The following is a 22,698-nucleotide window of genomic DNA, read 5'->3' as shown; positions in this document are numbered from 1 at the left end:
AACCGAATGTGGCTACGGATAGTTTGAGTTGTCTCAGATGTTGAAGAATGTTTTCTTGATATATGGTTATTTGTCCCCATTCCAGGGACCCATTACAGTGCTTCCGACGTAATACCACATAATGTTGGTTAACACAGGTACTATATATTGTCTCACCAGTAAGGTCCGGACTGTGGCTTGTAATTCCACCGCATAGAAATCATGATGTACACTCTGCTGGATAAAGGAGATTTGAGCGACATATATTTATTTTCTGAATGCTGCGGCGTTATGTACAGTTGTATCAGCTTTGCGATACTTGGCATGTCCGTTATGGTCTTCTAGGAATCGTTACTGTTAGGACCTGACTTCTGATTATCGTATCACAACTAGGCACCAGCTCTAACATTGTACGTGTATTGAATAATTGGATATCTATTAGACTAATTGTAGTCTTCCTTTTGCTTTTCCAATAAATTGTTCCTTTTGTTTGTTGGCCGTAGACAACCGGATGGTGAATCAGTAAAACAGGTTTTACACGGTTACTTTGCCGATCTTCGGACGACAACTTATTTGGATCGGGACACATATAAACTCATTTTTGCTGTACTATAATATTTAAGGTACTTGCCATCTATCTAGGTTTTTTGGGGGATGACTTACCTATCTCAAGTGTGAACGCTATGATTGGATGATGCAGGATACCTCACTCACGTATCATTGGTCATGTTCGCAAGTTTAATTACGTATTCTATTTTCTTTTTTATTCATTATAAAAAAAAATTCTTTCTTACACGATCCTTAAGAATCTTCCCTGCACTTTGGTATCGGCTCTCTTGGGCGACTTCCTGCTCCTGGCCCTTTCTTTCTTGGGTTTGTAAAGGAACTATTCAAAATACCAAGGATTTGATCACTTATCCGTTATGACCAACTCTCTTCTTTTTAGAATTGTCCTTTTCTTCTTTTTGAACTGTACCTAACCACTCAACTTCGTGCCCTAGTGCACAGACTTTTGTAAAAAGACAGATATGTTCGATTTCATATATTAATAGAAGTATTCTTTGTGATAATTACATTTACAGTCTTGAAAATGTTACATTACGTAACGAAACACGCGTCGGCTGTTCTGGATTGTTTCCTCGATGGGGTGGCGACGTTTGACTCTTCTCCCCCCACGGGGTTCTTGTGTGTCTTCAAAGGACTAAATGTGTATATTGGGTCATTACTGTGTACACTGTACTTTTCAAATGAAACAATGGAATAATGAGTGTTTTTCTGAATTGTGTATAAATGACTAATTACCTTGTACACTGTGCATAGCAAATGAGAATTTACTCTCATCGTCATTAAGAGCTGACAACTATTTACTTTTTGAAACAAATCATGATATATAAAATGTTATGAATACAAATGAGAAAAATATGTTGGGACATTATTGTCTTTTATTGTGGATTTCAAAAGTGCCGAAGCATACTAATGGTTGGTAGTTCAGGGGACAGCAAGGACCATTTGTATAGTTACTTAGGGTTGTATGTGACCTAACCTAGAGAAAGAAAATTTTTTTTTTTAAAAATCTGGCTAACATTGCCACCTTAATGATAGAGTGCCGGGGTAGTACCCAGTAAGAAAACGTTTTGTGTAACAAGTGTCCCCTTGAGGGCCTTGTTCTTTGTCACATCCATGGTAGTGGGATGTTCTTCTACCTCGATGGGCACCATAAATTGATAAGAGCATTGTGAATTTGATGTGCGACTGGTATATCCATCACTACCAATACAACATTGTGTATAGCCGAAACTGTGCGATGGCAAACACTATGGATTTTCCTAGATTCAGTTCTCAAAATCCTAATTGCTGTTCTATAATCTTATGTGCCCAGAAGCCGGCAAAGTGAAAGTCTCAATTTTTCCCGATATCCTCTGTAAGTTGGGCAAAAGAGCAGAACATGTTGGGTCTCGTTGGATCCAGCACAAAGAGGGCAAGTTCTTCCAGATCCCTAGAAACTCGCCTCCATTTAGAAGTAAATGAACACAGGAAGGGTACCATAATAAAAATTTCAAATATGACTTAGCTAATAGGGGGCTCAACCTCCTCAAAAAAGGCTTCCAGTTTAAAATCTACTTTAAATCCTAGAAATGCAGAAGCGAAGCGTCCTCTTCCATCTTGCCCAATGTAAGTAAATGTCTTATGCTGCCAGTAGGAGCTCTTAATGGCAGCCTTAGTGACCCTGCTAAGGTCTGCTGGAGTGGTCTATGGATTTGCACAGCCTAGTTGGGTAAAGTATCGTTGGCTGTACCTGACCCATGGTATTTTTAGGGCACCAGGTAACCTGAGGACGTCGTCTAGGCCCTGCCGATAGGCTAATAGCTCCAATGTCCCCCAAATTCTGTGCCAATACAATAAAGGTCTAAGCCCCATTTTTTAACTAAGCGCTCGAAGTCCCAGGTCTAGGCGCAGAGGCATGAGTGGGTCGCTAATGGGAAGGTTAGTCCATAAACACAAAGCAGTTTTCAACTGTATCCATGTATAACCTAGAGAAAGAAAAAAAAATCTGGCTATCATTGCCGCCTTAACGATAGAGTGCCGGGGTAGTACCCAGTAAGAAAACAGTTTCGGCTATGTATGTGGGGATTAAGGTCCAAACGTGCAGCCCAGCAGTCCTTGTTCTCTTGCAGTTTGACTTGCACACATTCTGTATGTACATTTTGCTCCTGCTGGGATGATCTTTTTAGCTTATTTATCCAACTTAGGGCCTTGTGCCGAATAAAGGAAAGATTACATTTATTGCAGCTGCAGTAAGGTTACATAAATTAGTGGGAAAGTAATTGTAGTTAGATATCTATACTAGCTGCATATAAGAATCAAGTTGTCCCTTTCATTATTTTCTTATAGTCAATTACATATGGGTTACTACCGATTTGACTGTAATGGTAAATGTAGACGCTCCCTCACTCTGCACACTTTCAGGAAGAGCCTCACGACCTGGCTCTTCGACTGATCCAGAGCTGCACCCCAGCGCCTTGAGACACTCACGGGTGAGTAGCACACTTCATACTGGGAGTTGCATTATACACACAATATGTTATGTTACCAAAGGAGACTGTTCGTGCTGCTAGTGTTAGCTGCTTTTGCAAATTCTGTATATCTATTATTGAGATCGCCTTGCTACAACCAGTTGCTTAATGGATATTTGCACGCTGTTTAATGCAAATTGTCTTTACACAGTACGGTTATTTATGATGACTTATCATGGAGATTTCAACATGTGGAAATTCTTAATTGAAATTTAAATGAAATTGTTTATAATGAATTGTATGTTTTCTTTTAGGGCTTTTCACGGACTAAAGATATGTTGATACTTGTGCCACTCTGCCCTCTGGTAACCAGGAAGAGCTGCAGCATTACCACCCCCTAGTGGCAGAACGGTGAACTGTGCTATGCCACGGTCCGCCCGTCATGTGGGGCCATAGATTGTCATCTATCTATGATCCTGCAGGTGTCCGCAGCAGGCTGCGATGGGGGTTCCTTCTGCAGCAAAAGCGGTTATTACACAAACCTATTTATCAATGCAGAATGAGGTTCTTGGGGTCAGAGCCCTGCTGAATGTAGGCAACTTCATGTATATGGGTCAAGTTTAATGGAAAATTTGAAAAAGCCGGGTCTAGTTCAAAGCGTTTATTCCATAGGTAGTCTGGTGATAAGTTAAATTTGCAGATATCTTTTGTGAGCTTTGCAGCCAATTACTGTTCTACTCTAGTTGTAAGTGAAATGGTGACTAATCAGTGAGCAGAATCGTGTAAGGTATTAAAATACTTTAGAAGCTCCTGAAATTCAAGGAGAATGAATGATATGGAATCCTCTGCTTTCTGATACCAGAACGAGGACGAGAGGTGTTAAAGAATGACAATTTCACCTGACCTTTGTTAATGGGCCGCCCTCCAGTGGTAAGCAGTGATAACTGCAGCTTCCTCCTGGGCTATCCTCCAGTGATAACTGCAGCTTCCTCATGGACTGCCCTCTAGCGGTAAGCAGTGATAACTGCAGCCTCATGGGCTATTCTCTAATAATAACAGCAGCTTCTTCCTGGGCTGCCCTCTAGTGGTAAGCAGTGATAACTGCAGCTTACTCGTTGGCTATCCTCCAGTGATAACTGCAGCCTCCTCATGGACTGCCCTCTAGGGGTAAGCAGTAAGAACTGCAGCTTCCTCCTGGGCTATCCTCCAGTGATAACTGCAGCTTCCTCATGGACTGCCCTCTAGCGTTAAGCAGTGATAACTGCAGCCTCATGGGCTATTCTCTAATAATAACTGCAGCTTCATCATGGACTGCCCTCTGGGAGAAATAACTGCAGCCTCCTCATGGACTGCCCTCTAGGGGTAAGCAGTGAGAACTGCAGTTCCTCGTGGGCTATCCTCCAGTGATAACTGCAGCTGGCTCATGGACTGCCCTCTAGTGGTAACCAGTGATAACTGCAGCTTCATCATGGACTGCCCTCTAGGGGTAATAACTGCAGCCTCCTCATGGACTGCCCTCTAGGGGTAAGCAGTGATAACTGCAGCCTCCTCATTGGCTATCCTCTAGTGATAACTGCAGCTTCTTCCTGGGCTGCCCTCTAGTGGTAAGCAGTGATAACTGCAGCTTCCTCATCAACTGCCCTCTAGGGGTAAGCAGTGATAACTGCAGCCTCCTCATTGGCTATCCTCTAGTGATAACTGCAGCTTCCTCATGGACTGCCCTCTTGTGGTAAGCAGTGATAATTGCAGCTTCTTCCTGGGCTGCCCTCTAGTAGTAAGCAGTGATAACTGCAGCTTCCGCCTGGGCTGCCCTCTAGTGGTAAACAGTGATAACTGCAGCTTCTTCAAGGGCTGCCCTCCAGCTGTAAATAGTTAGAACTAGTAGTAGTAAGCAGGGAGAGTGGAAGCTCTCTTTTGTAGTATCTTTTACAAACGAACACAAGAGTTGATGTAGCAAGGGGCTTCTTACCAGCAAGAACCAGCCAGCTCTCAGGCGAAAATCCCCCCAATGGTGGAGGCTAAGATGATGACGAGGACGATACAGCAAATCATGATCATCATTTTCTTCTACTTGCCCACATCAGCCGGCAAAAATGAGAGACAGCAAGCAGAGAAAGACAGATGCGAGCATGAAAAAAATAGATTGAGAAGAAAAATAGTGAGAGAAAATAAGCATATTGAATGCATACAGCATAAAGACTGAGAAATGAAAGAGCGCACAAGGCATAGGGTGCACATACAGAGTAGCCTAGAACCCAAAAAACATGCACAGTATGGATATACCAAGCATACAGAAAATCATAATGTTAATAAAAATAGAAAGGAAAGGGAGCAGAAATAAAATTCACACATATATAAAAAAAGCCTAATATCTATAGAAAGAAAAAAAAGCATGGGTATAAAACACATAATACTGATATACAGAATTGAGCCCACAGATAAGGTGCTCATTAGACGAGGGAAGCCGAGCAATCATACAGAAAGAAATACAAGTAAGGAGAGATCCGAAAACGATAATACTCAAGTACAACAAGGAAACTAAAAAAAGCAATAGAGCAACACAGAAGAAAACCATTAGATACATGTACATAACAGAGACTGAGAAAGAACAGAAGAAGAGGGGAATATAGATGTACAGAACAGGGGAAGGTGAGAGAAGAAAAACACAACATTCATCTACAGACAAAAAAAAAAAGAATCGGAGAATGCAAGAAAAGGAGACCATACTATATATGTGACCAATGATGAGGAGAGAGAAGCAGAGTACAAACTAATGAAGCCAAGAGAGGGAGGCGGATTAAATCACACACCAACCAGAACACAGACAAGAAACAGAATGATGAGCCTTTAACAAATGTAAGCTAACAATTATGTGATGGTCGAGAAAACATGAAGGCAAATTGAGCCACGAGGACAAGCTGAAATAAACATAACAAAAAAAGGAGATTAAATAGGGCAGGAAGCAGAATAGAGATTTAAAAACAGGAGGGCAACTAGGAAAGATCAACAAAAATTGAAAGGCACGAAGGAGTATCAGAAAACGTGGAATAGGGTTTGAGGAAAAACTTAAAGGAGCGATAGAGGATACACAGAGGACAGACAAATGCAGGGGATTCGGATAAAGAGTGAACCGGACAGAACACGAAGAGAGCTCCGCTAGCACAAATTTAAGATGTAGGTGCAATGCAAGTTCTTCTCTTCGTTGGATGAACCTGGCATTGCTGGTGTTCTCTTGGGTACCATCACTTCCTGGGCACAGGGCAACTAGTTCAGCTTGGGGACTTCCCTTCACTTTGCCAGAAGAGAGATCAGAACATCATTATGTTACAGGTACAGTCTACCTCCTTAAGGGCGGAGACATGCGCCTCGCTCTGTTGCACAAGAGGTGCCCGTCACACTCAGCGTAGAGAGATGCAAGGTCTAAGGACCTTTGGGATCTCTGCCAGTCACTTCCCACTGCAGCTGCACACAACTGGGGACACAGAACTATCTTAAGTTTCTACAAATTTGTATCATCTTAGGAACACATGACAAAAGAAGACCTCTAGCAACTCCTCTCATATCCAACCATTTCCTTTCTATTGAGAGGTTCAGATAGTTGATACTATGATGGAACGGAGTCACCATTCTCCGACTAGAGAGGGCATCTTAACCACCTGCCTTTACGCGCCAAGTCCTTGTTGCTCTCAGAACGAAGAGGAGATTCCAACAATGGTGTGTCCAGACCAGAGACTTCCAAGATATCCATACGCAAAGGCCATCCAATAAAATTCCTTTGATGTGAATTTTCCTATGTCATGCTCAGAATAGAAGTCATCTCAGCATACCCTTGGTTTAGAGAACTTCCCTCAACGCCCATTCATTCATTCAGTCAGCAGCACTGACTTCCAGGTCTGATCTGTAAGTCTCTGAAAACTCAGAGAATACATTCGGTGGATCACTCTTTTTATCGAGATTTCCTTAGTGTCCATCAACATCACCCGTTAACACTCCAGCCCAACCACCAACTATGTATCGATTAAACACAGACCACAAGGTTTTTTTAACTGAGGTTATTTATTTCTATTTTAAAATTCATAATTTAAATTACATTGCCTCTATTTAAAAAACAAGATTTACATTCTGAAAAAGAGAAATGGAGAACAGAAGAGCTGGTCTACTGTGGGGTTTACTACCTGCTGCCTTTGATGCCCCGCCAGCTCACGCCTTGTGCACTGCGCAAGGCACGTACCCCTTTTCTTGCATGCAGGGGTGCCTAAAACCCCATCGCAAGAATGATCCAGAAGACTAATGAAAGTGCAGTCTGGATCCGGAAGAAATTTCTGAACCACCCTTGGGTGAAAAAACAGCTGCAGTCACCTAATTTCGTATATAGGCCATATAGGAAGGTTGTTTTATTGGGGGTGTGGGGGGGCTCATCAGTATCCCAAAGAGTAATGGGGAAGTAATGGGCTTGAAAGGGCCTATAGATACCTTGGGCTTGGTTAAAGAGGTACTGGAAAGGTAGCTCTAGATTTTTGAGCCTGCGGTTTTTGCACCCCCACCCCATGGAAGTAAGTATTTAAGAAGGAATTACAAACAGATTCACACCCTCTTCAGAGGTGCACTTACCTCACTTGCATGGCAGCGCGACCACCTGGCCAATAAGGGACATCTTTCTCCTTGCAACTGTTCCATATTACCAGTGAGGGCAAAGGGGAGGAAAGGTCCTTGGGAGGCACCACCTATGAAGAGGAGCTGTTTTTGCACCATTTCCCAAGGCCACTTTTTGGAAGAGGGCACAGTAAGGGGTTTGTGGCATTTCATGCAGTTCGGAACAGCCACACTGCATTAAGAGCAGTCCTGACCAACTCTCCAAAGATCTTGGTCCACTTTCATGTGGAAAACATGGCATCCATTTTAAACCACCATCCTCTTTCTCTGCTGTGCTATACTCAGCTTAGTGTGCCTGCACTGGGCACACCAAACTGAGGGTGTCCCAGAGTGCAGTCTGGTATTCTGCACCGGATTAGTAATCAGAGCTTAATTTGAGCCTGTGGTTTCTGGTGCTCTGCAACAGCACTCAATTGTCAATACTGGCCCTTGTGACAGTCTGCCACAAGGTGGCGCTGTCTGGCTAATTTAGTAATGACCACAACAACAGTTAATTGTTAATTCAATGTACATTAAACAGGATCGTTAGCTGCCACCCAAGCCATTCGTATAGCTTTGGGGGGCCTGAATTAGTCCGAATTGTCACACTTGTAGGTGCGTGATGGTTAGTAGTTGTGTTGTTACCTATCATTGGTAGCATGGCAGGGGCAATGTGTAGTGCAAGCTGCAGTGGCCAACAGTTGTTGTGGGGCAAAGCAACTGAAATCAAGTACTGAGGAACACCTCCACTACCCCAGCTTCTTACACCAAGGACTTCACAGCTCCTGAGAGGTTTGTTGACAGGTAGATAGCTGTATCGACCTAAAGAAACTGGACTTCTTTGCACAAAGCCGGGGGCTCTGAAAGGCTACTGAGAGGGACGAGTAAACCACATGTCAGGTTACAATGTGGTCTTTCTTAATTTCTGCATAACTTCTTGGCTGGTAGACATCTGTAGGACAGATGGTGGAAGAGAGTACTAAAGGCCAGAGGCTTCCCAGGCTCATGCTTGCTTTCAAACTTCTATCTAAAAACCCACTTCCTAGGAAATACTTGGAACGTTCAGCACTACATCAAGTGTTAATGGTGCAGGCATCAAACACAGCAGTAACACCCATTTCAGTTCTTCAGTCCGAGGTTAGAGCCTAATAAATATTCATATTGATTTCATACATTTTAATATACAAAGTTATCTGAGCACCCAAGGGCAGCATGTGTCACCGTTAACCACAGCTCCATTCCGTTCCTATACTTCCATTAGAAGGTCTGTTCCTTCCAGAAAAGGAGTGCAAATACAAAAAAACGGACTCACCATGTACAAAAATACTAGCAGGCATCAAAACTGCAAAGAAACGTATAATCCCTTGCTGCTCCACCCACAGATAATGAAATTTGCATAAGAACGGTAGTGAAACAACTTGAAGTGTGTACAGAATGTTCAGTTTCTATTGCCATTAAATACAGACATATTATTTACCCACTAATTGTGCCTCTAGGGAGAACTGCAGTTAATATTTTACCATGGCTCTTTTAGTGAGATTGAATGAAAAGTTGTACTGCCTTGTGCAAGGTGGTACACGCTGCATGTAAAGTGGTGTTAAAGGTTCTGTTTTGACTTTTAACACCATTCCAAGATACACAGCGTGGCCACTTCAACTGGTAATTCATTACAGTAAATGGTGGCATGAGATCTAGTTCACATGTACTCAACAATTGTGTTGCAGGGAGAATTTAAATACATCCGGAGAAGAGGTCATGAGCCCATGAAGGAAAGCAACATTCTAAATGTTGATTTGTAAAAGACTCATCCAAGCATCAATATCAACTTGACAGTTATTAATATGAGGAGATCTACAGGGGGAAGCTGGATGTGCATGGCATTGGTATATTGAACGTAAGCACATGGATTTTTATCAGTGGCAAGAGAGGAGTAGGCTTGAAGGACTGAGCCAATAAGAATCATCTGAATGGTTCTCACCTATAATCCTGTCAAAAAGACTCATTGGGCATTGAGGATGTGTGTCAATCTCTGCAACCTGAATGACAATATTGGTGTCAAAATGCTTTATGTTACTATAGATACTGGCCTACCTGGTAATATTATGTTGCGATACATACACTTTTTAAATACCTCTTGCATAAACATTGCACCATGCAACCTGATATTCTCAGTTAGTCAAAGAAAATGTATAACCTGAAGCAGTTTGGGGTTTAGACTGGACTAAGTGTCAAGCAGTCCTTAGTGCAGTATGCATGGAGGCAGTGTCCTTTTTTCAGTCTTGGTATTAACTTTGGGTGACACAAATATTTTAAATCTCAACAGTGTATTAGTTACTGCGTGCCATCTACTAGTCATCTATAAGACGTTAACGTGAGTTATAGATACCACAATCCTGATGAAGGCTGTTGTTATGGAAACATTCAATCAGACCTATCTAAAGGCTTTGTGTTCCAACTGATAATGTTGGATATATTTAGGATCAAAAATGGAAACCAATCATCCAAGACAACATTTTTATATTTGGGAATGGTGTTCACTATCGCTGTATGATCTTGGGTGGTGCTAAGAAGGTGGAAAATTGATTCACAGCTGAGAAGTGCAGTTTTTCCCAAAGAGAAGAGGAGGACATAGGATACATGCTATTTGTAAACCTCATAATCCCAAAAGGCTGGTGGTGAGCGCAGTTGAGGATCAGCTAATTTTATCAGGCTTAGTTGGGTATTTTTTTGCATGCAAGACCATGCCCTACAGAGTTGCTTAAGTAAAATTAAATGTGAGAATAGAATGAAAGGAGAGCATATTTTGATGAATCAAGACCCGTGCCAATATATCATCATTATATGCATGAGAAACAGGTAAGATATGTGATAACGGTAACTGCAAGTGCACACGGTATTAGCTGTCATTTTGGCAGAGAAATATTTTGACTAGCATTTGAATAAATTGTTGAGCAGTAGAATGATGCCTTGCTGTGCACAAGGGTGACTGAACCTTATTTTGTGGGAACAAAGTATGGATCTGAAAGGGTTGTAATGTTCTTGGGCCAAACCTATTGTGAATTCAGTAGCAAGGCTGACTCAGTCGTAAACACAATGCAAGTCCAATTTTATTAGTGCCTGGTAAATTAAAGTACAGGTATAGTTTCAGGTGCATATGCAAGAAGTTGATAATGAGTGAGGTAGATGTGGTGCTGGCGTGTAAGCAGAATGTGAAGGGCTTTGTTAAGTTATTTATGTCAGGCTATAGGGCGGAAGACGAGTGCGGTTGTTGTAGAAGTACCTCAAAGAAAGGTGTTTGACAGATGCTGCGCAGTCAAGCATCACAATTGCCGGCTGGGTTTATGGCTGCACAGGAAGGCACTTTAATCAATAGTGAACATTTTGTGGTGTCACTTTAAAGGGTAGTTTATTGGAGTAGGACATATTTACCGTTTGAGAATGCCGAACACAAAATCCAAGCTACTGGAGGAAAGTTTGGTGGCAACATGGTGTTATGAGGTGCAAGTTTGGGATAAAACCGGCACGCAGTTAGGCAAGGGAAAGAGAGATGGACAGTGTGATCTTTAATGAGAGGATACTTTAATTCCAATTTCAGGGCACTGCGCGATGACAGAGCAGTGGTTACTCTGTGTGGGTTTCAGGGTCAGGAATGAAGACTGGGCAAAGTAGGATGCTAAAAGGAGTCCACATGGACAAGCAAGAGGCAGGAGGTGATTGGATGTTACATGATTAAGGAATTTTGAAAGGCGGTCAACAAATAAACCCCAGCAATTGGTGTAGGAGTTGATTATTTCTACAACCTGCCCCTTTCATATAATGTGTCCCTGATTAGTAATGAGGGTTGCCATCTTTCTCAGAAAAAAGTACCACCCTGATATTTGAATAAAAATGTATATAATACACTTTTTTTTTTTACTGCGCCCTTATCCCTACATTTGCTTTATTAGTCACTTACAAATAATGTAGACCGGTCTAAAATACTTATTCATGTGCTGTTTTACATATATATTTTAAAGGGGGACATACTGCATTTCGCTTTAGTGACACAAATATATCAGCAGACTGAAACAAATGGCTCAGTGGCAACAGCATTGGCGACCGAGCCATCAAATCTGTAGTTTGCAATAGGAGGTAAGGTGCCCATGGAGTGAAGAAGCTGTTGGTAGCAGTAGCTCGTACATATTCACATCTGAACGGGAGAAGGCCATGACAAGAGCCCTGATCCCACTCACACAGCACTGGACAGTAAGCCACTCAACAATATCAGCCCTGGAAAGAGGTCAAAGGAGTCCCTTTTCAGCAGCCAAGCAGATGTGTTTACGCAAGAGCTTCTTGTGACATCAGGACTTCGTGTTTACAAGGGAGGTTGATGTTTGCAGGAAGGACCTCATTGCAAGAGGTCAAATGTGGTTAGGCCATGTAACAATCTCTCAAGGCAATAGGCTTAGATTTACAGTAATGGTTTCATAAAGCACATCGTCACCCATCCCTTCTTTTGGTATTGAGTTCTGTAGATCCAGATGTGGATCCCAGCCATATAGGGCTTACAGACCCCAGGTGCACCTCAACATCCCACTGCGAAGGGGGGGGGGGGGGGGACTTGTGCTCCACTGCGAAGGGGAGGGTCTTGTGCTCCACTGCGAAGAGGGGTATTGTGTTCAACAGGAGGGGGGGGGGGCTTGTGCTCCACTGCACAGGGTGGTCTTGTGCTCCAGTGCTGTTTTTTACTGCAGAGGGATCTTGTGTTTCACTGGGGCGGGGTCTTGTGTTCCACTGCTGTGTTTCTCTGTGGAGGGTACTTGTACCCCTCTAAGGAGGGGTCTTGTCTTCTCGGCGGAGGGGTCTTGTCTTCCACTGCAGAGGGGGTTCTTGTGATCCACTAAGGAGAGGTCTTGAGTTCCAGTGCTGTGTTTCACTGTGGAGGGTCTTTGTGTTTCTCTGTGGAGGGGCCATGTGTTTCTCTGTGGAGGGGCCATGTGTTTCTCTGTGAAGGGGCCATGTGTTTCTCTGTGAAGGGGCCTTGTGTTTCTCTGAGGAGGGGCCTTGTGTTTCTCTGAGGAGGGGCCTTGTGTTTCTCTGAGAAGGGGCCTTGTGTTTCTCTGAGGAGGGGCCTTGTGTTTCTCTGAGGAGGGGCCTTGTGTTTCTCTGAGGAGGGGCCTTGTGTTTCTCTGAGGAGGGGTCACGCCACAGCAAGTCAAGGTGGACCGCTGCTTTGAGGATGAATCAACACTCCTATGCATATGGGTTGCTCCCCTCCTGTAATGGCATAGCCAGGCTAAGAGAACATGATTGGATATAATGCTGCCCATAGGAACACCGAGTGTTAGGTGGTGTCAGAAGCATTTCCAGTGGTCACCTATTTTAGTGTTTATAAGAAAGGCCTCTGAAGGAACTAGGTCGATACGTTTGCAGGAGCCACCACTTACAGAAACGTATCTGTGTTTGGAGGAGTACCTTTCAAGGCTTTATATCAATGAGTTTAGAGAAAGCGTTTGGTGGGCATCATGACAGCATTCAGAGGAAGCAGCTTCTCAGGCACTAGGATGATGCTTCTACATGAAGTCCTTCATGCTGTGTGGTGACTGACAGAGCAGACCTAGCTACAAAGTACCAGAGAGCTTCACAGTGCTTTATTTACAGCAAAGGAACCCTAAGGCACTGCAATAAGCATTAACAAGAAGGGCCTCTCCTGGTAGCAAGCCCATCTGGTTCAACTATGAGCCCATCGTAACACGTGGTTGATGTATTCACAGGACTTGTCTTGGAAGGGTCTTTTTTTCCAATTCCACAGAAGGGGATTCCCAAGGCACCAGTTCGGTCTATTAAAAATATGGCCTACTGTTCTGATTAGTTAACAGGGAGGGCTTGCCATAGCATTAAGTCATTTCTTTATGTTAAACCTATATAATGGCATTCACGGTTTAATGAACCGCGTGTGCATGTTGTAAATAGTTTCTGGGATCCGGTTCAGATGTCAGAAAGGAGTCTGGGTGGGAACGCGGAGGAATAAGTCTACTTAAACAATGGATTAGTGTCTACTCCCAACCTTCTGACATCTCCACCCTCTACGTGATGTGGACTGGTACCACTAGCGTCCCCTGCAGAAGATAGCCATCCTGCACTCAAAAACCTCCAGTTCATTTCAGATACCACACAAGTGGTGTTTTGTTTCTGGGCCAGTGGAGATACCATAGCACCTGGTTTATGGAGGGAGTCAAGGTCTATACAATCCTTTGCGTCCAGTTCCCAATCAGTTGCCGTGTCTTCTCAAACATCAACAGGCATCATCCGGAATGGGGCAAGACTTTCTTACCCCCTATTACAAGATAAGTGTCCCATTACCCATACTCGATTGCTGTGCTGCCTCAACCGGAAGAAACCTCATGTGAAATAATACTGTGCTTGTTCTACCACTAAACAGTGCTCCATGAAAACAATATTATCCCATATGTAAAGGAGAGGCCGATCGAACATAGCAAGCACCAACTGTAACGCAAGTACAGCTCTTGGCTGGAGTAGCTCTGCCGAAGGCCTGCTACAAGCTGTTAACCTATGCTAGTGTCTCGCTCAGCTAACGCCACATAGAAAGGTTAGTGCATTTATTCCCCAAGATGGTAGCATTTTCAGACTGTTCCAAGCCCCATAAAGCAGCCTTCCGAAGTTTGGCCTGAAAGTCCACATCAAGGTGGAAGGATGGGCAGAACAGTGCAATGGCGCTGCTTTCACGTGACCCACACGTGGCGGCATTGATGGGATTACGCACATCGCAAAGCCCGACACCTCGGTTCCACTTGCATAAAATAGACTCAATGTGCAGCAGTAGCACAGGTGATTGGTGTCTCGCAAACAAAATCAAGGAAGGCACAGAAAGTGACAGTGCACTCATCCAGCTCTTCATGCCGGAGCAGTCTCTGGTACCGTTCTCCAATGAGGAGAACCACCACATTTTAAGCCGAATAAACAGTAAAATCCCCCAGAACTGGCAGCAGGGGGAGCTCTGCCTTGAAAGCAGTTCCTTTGGCTGCTTTTCTTCCCCCGCCCCATCACTAAAGCCGGATGTATAGCAAGTCTGAGTGGATACAGCTCTATGAAAAAGTTACATCAACTGGCAAGTATGTTATGAGCAGAACTCCTCCCAGTCCTAAAAGCTACAGTAAACAAGAGGTGTTTTATCTTTACGTGGACTGGTTTCTGCTCCGCACCACTACCCGCCACACCCCCCGCCCCCAAACTGAGATTGGCTCTGGTTTGACAAAAGATGCACTGGCCACGGGGACAGGCTTAGGAATGTCCACCTATCAAGTGACAGTCTTCTAACAGAGCCCCATGCTATCACCGCCCTCCTTCTACAGAGGGTGGGGATGGGAAGTTCGGGTGTAAAATGTGGGGAAAAAATGGCCACATTATAAGGCATTCTTCCGTCACATGCCTCCGCTCCCTGCTCAAACACACAAAATAAGATAATTCCCAGAGCTTCCGCCCAACTACAACACACGAAATATATCATTCAGAATGCCTGCTCCCACACACAAAATAGGATCATTCCCAGAGCTTCCACTCCATGCTCAAACACACAAAGTAAGATCATTCACAGAGCTTCCACTCCATGCTCAAACACACAAAGTAAGATCATTCACAGAGCTTCGGCTTCCTCCTCAAACACAAAATAAGTAATTTCCCAAGCTCTCCATTTCCAGCTCAAACACACGAAATAAGCTCATTCTCGGAGTCTACGTTTCCAGCTCAAGCACACAAGTTTAAGAAGATGAACCAGCCCTGGTCTTGAAGCGCCAATGAAAGCCATGCTTGAGACTAGGACTGACAACTTACATGCAATCTAAAGAGCGGGCTTGGCTGCATCACTAAATACCAGGGAAGGGTGAGGGGAATGGCTCATTATCCAGGATGTACAAAGTATCATTGGAAACTGGCATCACAATAAAAGTTTAAATAACAGATGTACACAGGGGGCACTGAAAACAGTGCGGTAATGTGATCAGGTGGGCTTTTAACCTTAAAGCATAAAAAACACAAACAATAAAACAATAGGAATTACAAGCAACAGTTATGAAGAAGCGCTCAAATGAGCATAACATTATGAAGATCGGCCACAATGAATCGGAACAGCAGTGTGTCAGCCATCATGGATCAGGACAGTGTCCGCCATCTTGGGTCAGGACAACAAAGGGGTATCAGCCATCTTGGATAAGGCCACTTTTCTGCATCTGCTATTTAGAGGCCAGCCTAATGCAGTGCATCACACAGCTCAAATCAAGTCCAGCTCAGTGTGTCCATCTTGGACTAGATTTTTTGCAGTACTATACAAAAGCATGTGACTGAGTTTTCACCACTAACCAGACCTAAACACTCAACAAGGACGACACAAAAGGAATGGATTAAAATCATAGGCTGTCCCAGCGATCTCCCAACGGCCTGCCGCTTTAACTGTGAGCCACCTGGGCAGGCAGGAAGTAATGTGCATCTTTAGGAAATTACATCATGAAGCGGAGTGTATGCGTTGGAAGGCGTGTAGGATGAATCTAACAGGTCCAGGGAAGACAGGTGAGGCAACGACAAGTGGTCCAGCAGCAGGAACATTACAGATGATCAGACTCAGTAAGGAGGGTACGGGAACACGCACTGGGAAAAGGGGAGGAAAGAAGTGAGACAAGCAGAAAAACAAAATGAGTTTAATGCCCGTTTCCCATTACGAGCTGTAACTTAAATAATGAGAAAGCAGCCTACCACAACTTAATTTTTGCGATTGCAGGTTTAAATTTGGAAAATATAATACTAAATAAACACTGACTGGGAAAAGCAGGACTGGGAACCACTAAAAGCCTCATATTATACAGAATGAGTGTGCAATATGAGGGTTAGTATTTTCCCAACATTAATAGGAGGCAGGGGATGGGGGGCAGGTATTAGGGTGGACCACTACCCACAAGTTTATATGTACTCGTAAAGGCAAACCTATGACGTTGTTTATATTGTAGAATCCCATTGTGATACAAGTGTTCATTTACAGTGAAAGAAATGGAGAGCATACGTGTTCACTAGAAAGCTGTGCTCAGCACAGAACAGCGCGAGAGCCGTTTACAAACATAAAGCAGCCTTACTAAAGGTATTCTCTCCATGTGGGTGGCGGGGGCTTGAACATGTGCATGGTCATGATCAAAAAGACAATATCAACATTAGTGAGTGGTGGTGGATGAAGTGATGTGATGTGATGTGATGTGATGTGATTTGATATCATCAATGATGGGAGCAGAAAGCAGTGTCAGGGAGCCCGGAGTACTTGGTAGAGGACAGAAGCCTGTATGGGGATCCTAGGACTCGTTGCGAGAGTGCCTGGGACCACTCGCACAAGAGGAAGGTGAATGCCTGCGTGGCACAAGGTCCTAGCACTGAAGGAACATCTAATTTGGCTGTAAATTATAGATTATGAATAGGTGGGAAGCTCCTTAAAGTCGGGTTGGCAGTGTAAAACCTACCCGTGGCTTTACTTACTAGTCCAGCAGACCCCCGTCCCTCACAAAAATGTCTGTGGGGCTTCGGGGCAAGTCGAGTGCAGTTATTTTAACCCAACGGAAAGTCCGATTATCAGCGCCAAAATTCCCAATACGATAAGGACCACCACGATGATGATGATCATTTTCTAGAGAAAACATTACAAAAAATGATTTAAACACAAAAGCCCTTGCACACCTGTAATTACAGACAGAACACTTGTGAATTGTGATATACACTTTAGCACACAGGCCCTCAAGAAAGACAGCTCTTCTTGCACATTAGCATAGAATTAAAAAGACAAGGTTCTTTTCAGTGCCACCTCTCCATAGATCTGTTCTGTTCACTCCTATCCACAGACACCAAGGAGGGCAAGAGTGAAGAAAGTGTGAAGTACTTTAGAGAAAGAGAAAAGGGACAAATGGAACATGGGCTCAAGAAGAGGATTCTCAACACGGGCAATGCCTGCATCTTGCACACAAAGGTAAAAAGAAAAGGTCAGACAAATACAAAGTGGCCAAAAGGGAATACATCTTGCTCAAGCACCCCACCTTTGACTGCTCATGGGTAATTTATCCTTTATGGAAAAAGTGTGAACACGCACACCTGGAGGATGAGTAGGATGAAACGTTGTTGTGTGCTCCTGGGGTATCACCCCTTGACTTGGGCGTGAAGGAGAAAATCTAGAAGTTGCGGCGCTTGAATTAACCGGCAGCCCCCTTGGTGCGACGTAGAGAAGGAAATGCTTTAAATTCCATTGATGGTTTGCAACTAACCCAGTTTGGATACACCTTCAATATATTTTTAAATCTTACCTCAGGTAAGACTCTACGTCGTGCCCAGGGGGCCGCCTCTTAATTCATTCAAGCGCCGCAACTCCTTAATTTATCCTTTATGGAATACCTACCACAACCAGGAAACCACTCATTTTGGTCACATTGAATTAAATAGTTATTCTCTGTGTTTAATATTAAAACAATAAGAACCAAGGAAAAGAAGGAAACTTATCAAGCAGAGGAAACTGCGTCCTCAGATTAAATCTTCTACTTGGTCAATATTGTCTTAATTACACAAATAGTGTTTTTAACATGTCCCACTGTGAATTAATAGACATGGATAAAGAGTTCCATCCAGAAAATGTGCAGTAAAAGGTGAGCATACAGGGTGGTACATGGCACTTGAGTCTTTCATCTATTTCTACCACATCACATAAACATGAATTAGTCAACTATAGGTTTTTTTTCTAGAAGAGGAGGCGGTAGGGTTGATCAAGGAGCTAAAGGGCGCAGCTGTTGCTCTATGCCCAATTGAGACGAGGGTAAGGACGAATGCTTGGTTTGACAAGGATGAGGAAGATGGGTTGTACACCCCTCTATTCCCTCCGACCACCTCTTAATGCCTCACCCTTCTGGCTTCACTCTGGTATTTCACCGCCTTTTTGGTGTCGGCAACAGCACGCTCTACAAAGCCCACTGACTGGTCCATGTTGTTTTCGATGCGGTCAATCATAGCTCCCTATTAGCCAATGCAGACATGAACGGAAGAAGAAAAAAGAGGAAAGATGGCGGGAACCAGAGCAAAGTATTGTAACAGTAAAAACAGAAGGAAAGAAGCAGCAGGACCCAGTCTGTCTCTTACATCAGCACAAATCAAGGTGGGCAAGAGGTCAGACACACCTTACGTGACTGGTTCTGATATTTTACAGCCTTCACAATGTCGTCACGTGCTTTTTCCACATGGTCCACTGTTTTTTCCATGCTGACTTCTATAATGTTTGTTATTTCCCCCTGGAACGAAGAAAGCATGGAAGAGAGAAAGATGTCAGAAATGTATTTTCTAGCACCTGCACAGTTAAACCACTTGGCCATCAGCCCCAGTTTACGCACAATTGCTAGTCATACTTCCGGATTAAAACAGACATGCACAAACCTACGCAGCAGGCAGCTCTTGGTAATAGCAAATTTCGCTCAACTGCTTCTATGCAGAGCTCTCAGAAAACAGTGAATGATCATGTCCACCCACACAGCAGGATCCTTCCTTAAGAAGAGCAACAGACTCACCCCACAGACAAAAAACACACACAGCAATTCTTGAGAGGACTGTGGTTCTCATCCCACAAGGGCATGCACTCGCGATCGCACACCCTCTACCCATGGAGACAAACCATAAGATGGAGTTCACTGCATACCTTACAAAGTTTATTCCTCATCATAACCACCAATCTAGGTGAGAACAAAACCACTGTGTTGGTAAGTCACACTCAAACCACACGATAACTGTATTTGTGCCTCTTTTTGTGCTTTTCTTCAGTGACTCCGAATCCATAATTTTTGAATGTCAGTGCACTGGATCTCACAAATATTCTACTGCTCTTTTCAGATTCAAATCACTTTTCCTTTTTATTTCTGACAGTTTATTTAGCAGTTCGCTTGTTACTCACACATCTTCCTGTTCTTTCTTTTACAAGTAGGTAGGTAGAACTGCTTGTTTGAGGGACTGTGTTGGCATTTATGTCCCTTCACATTTAAGCTCGACACAGGAAAGCTGCCCTCGAAACACACAAATGAAGATCCCAGATGCTTTCAAAATGAAACATTTAAGGACAAGAGGTAGCTGGAGACTAACCGGAGGCCAACAAGCAACACCGTTAGAAAGAGTCGTCCTACCGATCAAAGAGACTACAGCTGCCACTGCTGTTCAAACACATGGTGGTCTGCCAGTACAGCCTAACTACCTTCAGAAGAGCTACACACTGCAACAACGTTACAGCGAACACTTGCTCTATACAGCTCCAGCAACAGAACCCAACCGCACAGATCTTCCAGCGAGCAGCCTTCCCAAAAGAGCCAGTGGGAAACATCCTACAGTGCTACGGTAACAGAGCCCAATTGTCTCTTAAGGAACCCCGAGCAAAGATGTCTGCCAACACAGACGTAATGGCCTCAGAAGAACAACCCACAACAATGACCTTACAGTGAACACTCCTCCTGTGCAGCTCTAGCAATGGAATCCAAACAGACAGATCTTACAGCAAGAAGCCACCACCCCTCTCCAACACAACCAAGAACTTATGTGAAACACCCCATAGAGCTCCAGTAACAGAACCCAACCAAAGATGTGCGTCAACTTGGCATTAATGCCCTCAGAAGAAACACCCACCTCAATGTTCTCCCCCTGTAGAGCTCTAGCAACGGTAACCAAACACACAGATCTTACAGCGGCCCTTCCCCCACAAGCACACAGTGCTCTTCCAATAGCACCCATGTCTCTGGAAGGGGCATTCTTGACCACACATCCTAGAGAGCACACGCACACTCATACACTTCCTGCTGCATTTTGTTTAGCACTGATGACCTAGAAGGACCCAAGGTTCTACCTGAAGGTCCCAGTACTGCCCTTCTCGACCTCGGCACGCATCACGAGACTCAAGGCCTCCCCACCCACAAGATTGCATTATAACCACCAGATATGAAGTCATGTTTTTACCTGACTTACGTTCCTCTCTCAGCAGTGCAATGCATAAAGGGCACAAAACAGAAGACACATCTTAGAACCACAACAGGAAGCATTGTGGTGGCGGGAATCAGTTCCTCACCACCATCGGGTTGGAATTGATCCTGTAGAAATTCTGACTTTACTGGGTTAGAGCTTTTTGACAAACTTTGCTCCACCCCCACCCCACTCCCACTCCCAGGCCCACCCTCACCCCACTGGGGGTTCTCAGCCTTCCTAGATGGTAGGTATGCGCACAAGCACTGGTACTCCAAGCTCAGCTGGCTTCAAATCTCTCATTGGTTAGATTTCAACAACAGTTGCGTTCACACATGGCGTAAGAAGACAAGCCATGTGAAAAAACTAAAGACAAAAAGTTGGAGAGATTGTAGACAATCAAGTCTACACATGATAGGCATAAACGGCCTTTCCTTCAAACTACATGTACTACCCATGGAGTCAGGTTGTCAGCATGAAAGAAACAAGGAGCTACGCTCTGGGTTTCATTCTTCGCTTCCTCGTTTAAAGGCTACAACACCTATTACCTTGTTGCCAGCAGAAACCTACCATCGTTGGCATCTAAGCTGTAGCGCAAACCTCCATTTTGTAGCTTATAAGCATCCCTCACACCCGCCATTCTCTGCGGAGTTCCATGATCAGATCCTTGACTGTCCTAGTCCTGTGCACTCCTGTCCACCAGTGGCAAAGCTTTACTACCCCACCATTAGTGGCTGGTTTACACCTCCCTGGAATCAGTTGACTAGGTCACACTGCTGTCCCCTGCATGCTGCTTTACTCCTTCTAGCTACGAGTGCCAGGCATTAACCTGCCATCCTCTAGATGCTCAAATACATTGTGTTTCACTCTAATTGCCCCTCAGCATGACACTGCATCCTGGTTATTACATTTCACCACGCCACCCTTGAATTAGTCATGTTACCTGGTTCTCCACCAGCATCGCGATGTCCATGAACATGTCGTGCAGCTCCTTGATGCTGCTCTCTAGCCGGACGATGTCCTTGTGTCGTGACTCAATCTCGCTCAGCGCTTGCTTCGAGATCTGAGAGTCCATGATCTGCCAGAAGCAATGATCATTGTAAGAACATCTTCTGTCCAATCCACATGAAGAGATTCAAGTACTGCAAACATCTTCCATCCCATTCAGAGTGACTTTCCGACTAATCACATTATGTCCGGTCTTATTCACACAAAGGCGTGCCCCACCCGCCCACCTACTGTAACCAGAAACACCCCATCGACTACTATAACCAGCCTCCATCCCGTTCATAAGAAATACCCCGTCGACTACTGTAACTATCTTCTTCATTAGAAATACCCCATCGACTACTGTAACCACCCTCCATCCCCTTCATAATAAATACCCTGACTACTGTAACCACCCTGCATCCCGTTCATAAGAAATACCCCCCACTTACTGTAACCATCTTCTATCCCATTCATAAGAAATACCCTATCAACTACTGTAACCACCCTCCATCCCATTCATAAGAAATGCTCCATCGGCTACTCTAACCACCCTCCATCCCGTTCATAAGAAATACCATTTCGACTACAGCAACCAACTCCCTCCTGTTTATAAGAAATACCCCATCGACTACTGCAACCATCTCCATCCCGTTCATAAGAAATACCCCATCGACTACTGTAACCACCCTCCATCCCCTTCATAAGAACTACCCCATTGACTACTGTAACCATCTAATTTCCAGTTTAAAGACATGTTCCCCTCATCCGATCACAGTGTGCATCTCTGATCCCACTCACAGAAGGACATCCCGGATACCTCATTTTTTATGTTTTATAAAAGAGATCAACTTTTGTGGGGCTTTAGCACAGCTCTTGTTACCCTAGTACTCTGTTATAACTATGGAACTGGTCCATTGGCGGGTATAATGAAACATTCAAATGCATCATGTATCCTGTGGCCATTACATATTTTAGAGCGTCCAGTCAGACATTTGTATATTTCCTAATCAGATTTCTAAATCTTTCCCTTCAAGCCAGAGTACTTTCCTAAAGCATTTCTAAACTACAACACCTTCGCAACTTA

The 22,698-nt window shown here is 44.0% G+C and overlaps 1 protein-coding gene across 6 annotated transcripts in view; it reads right to left on the bottom strand.

The window, feature by feature from the left end:
• The window catches only part of STX3 (syntaxin 3), a 266,730-nt gene that overhangs the window by 8,948 nt on the left and 235,084 nt on the right, over positions 1 to 22,698 (bottom strand). For 2 of the 6 annotated variants that reach the window (XM_085651467.1, XM_085651471.1), the window contains exons 8-11: positions 21,568 to 21,702; positions 18,812 to 18,922; positions 17,136 to 17,283; positions 7,031 to 16,265 (exon numbers count right to left, since the gene is read on the bottom strand). In XM_085651467.1, coding sequence (XP_085507593.1) covers positions 17,200 to 17,283; positions 18,812 to 18,922; positions 21,568 to 21,702 — 330 coding nt within the window. In that variant the 3' untranslated portion in view covers positions 7,031 to 16,265; positions 17,136 to 17,199. Of the gene's footprint in view, positions 1 to 4,962; positions 5,061 to 7,030; positions 16,266 to 17,135; positions 17,284 to 18,539; positions 18,651 to 18,811; positions 18,923 to 21,567; positions 21,703 to 22,698 lie in introns of those variants that run through there. The other 4 variants (XM_085651468.1, XM_085651472.1, XM_085651469.1 and 1 more) reach the window with 3 other exon arrangements.

The sequence above is a fragment of the Triturus cristatus genome, chromosome 4_1, assembly GCF_964204655.1.
Source record: "Triturus cristatus chromosome 4_1, aTriCri1.1, whole genome shotgun sequence".
Lineage (NCBI taxonomy): Eukaryota > Metazoa > Chordata > Amphibia > Caudata > Salamandridae > Triturus > Triturus cristatus.
This window is presented reverse-complemented; position numbering and strand designations above follow the sequence as displayed.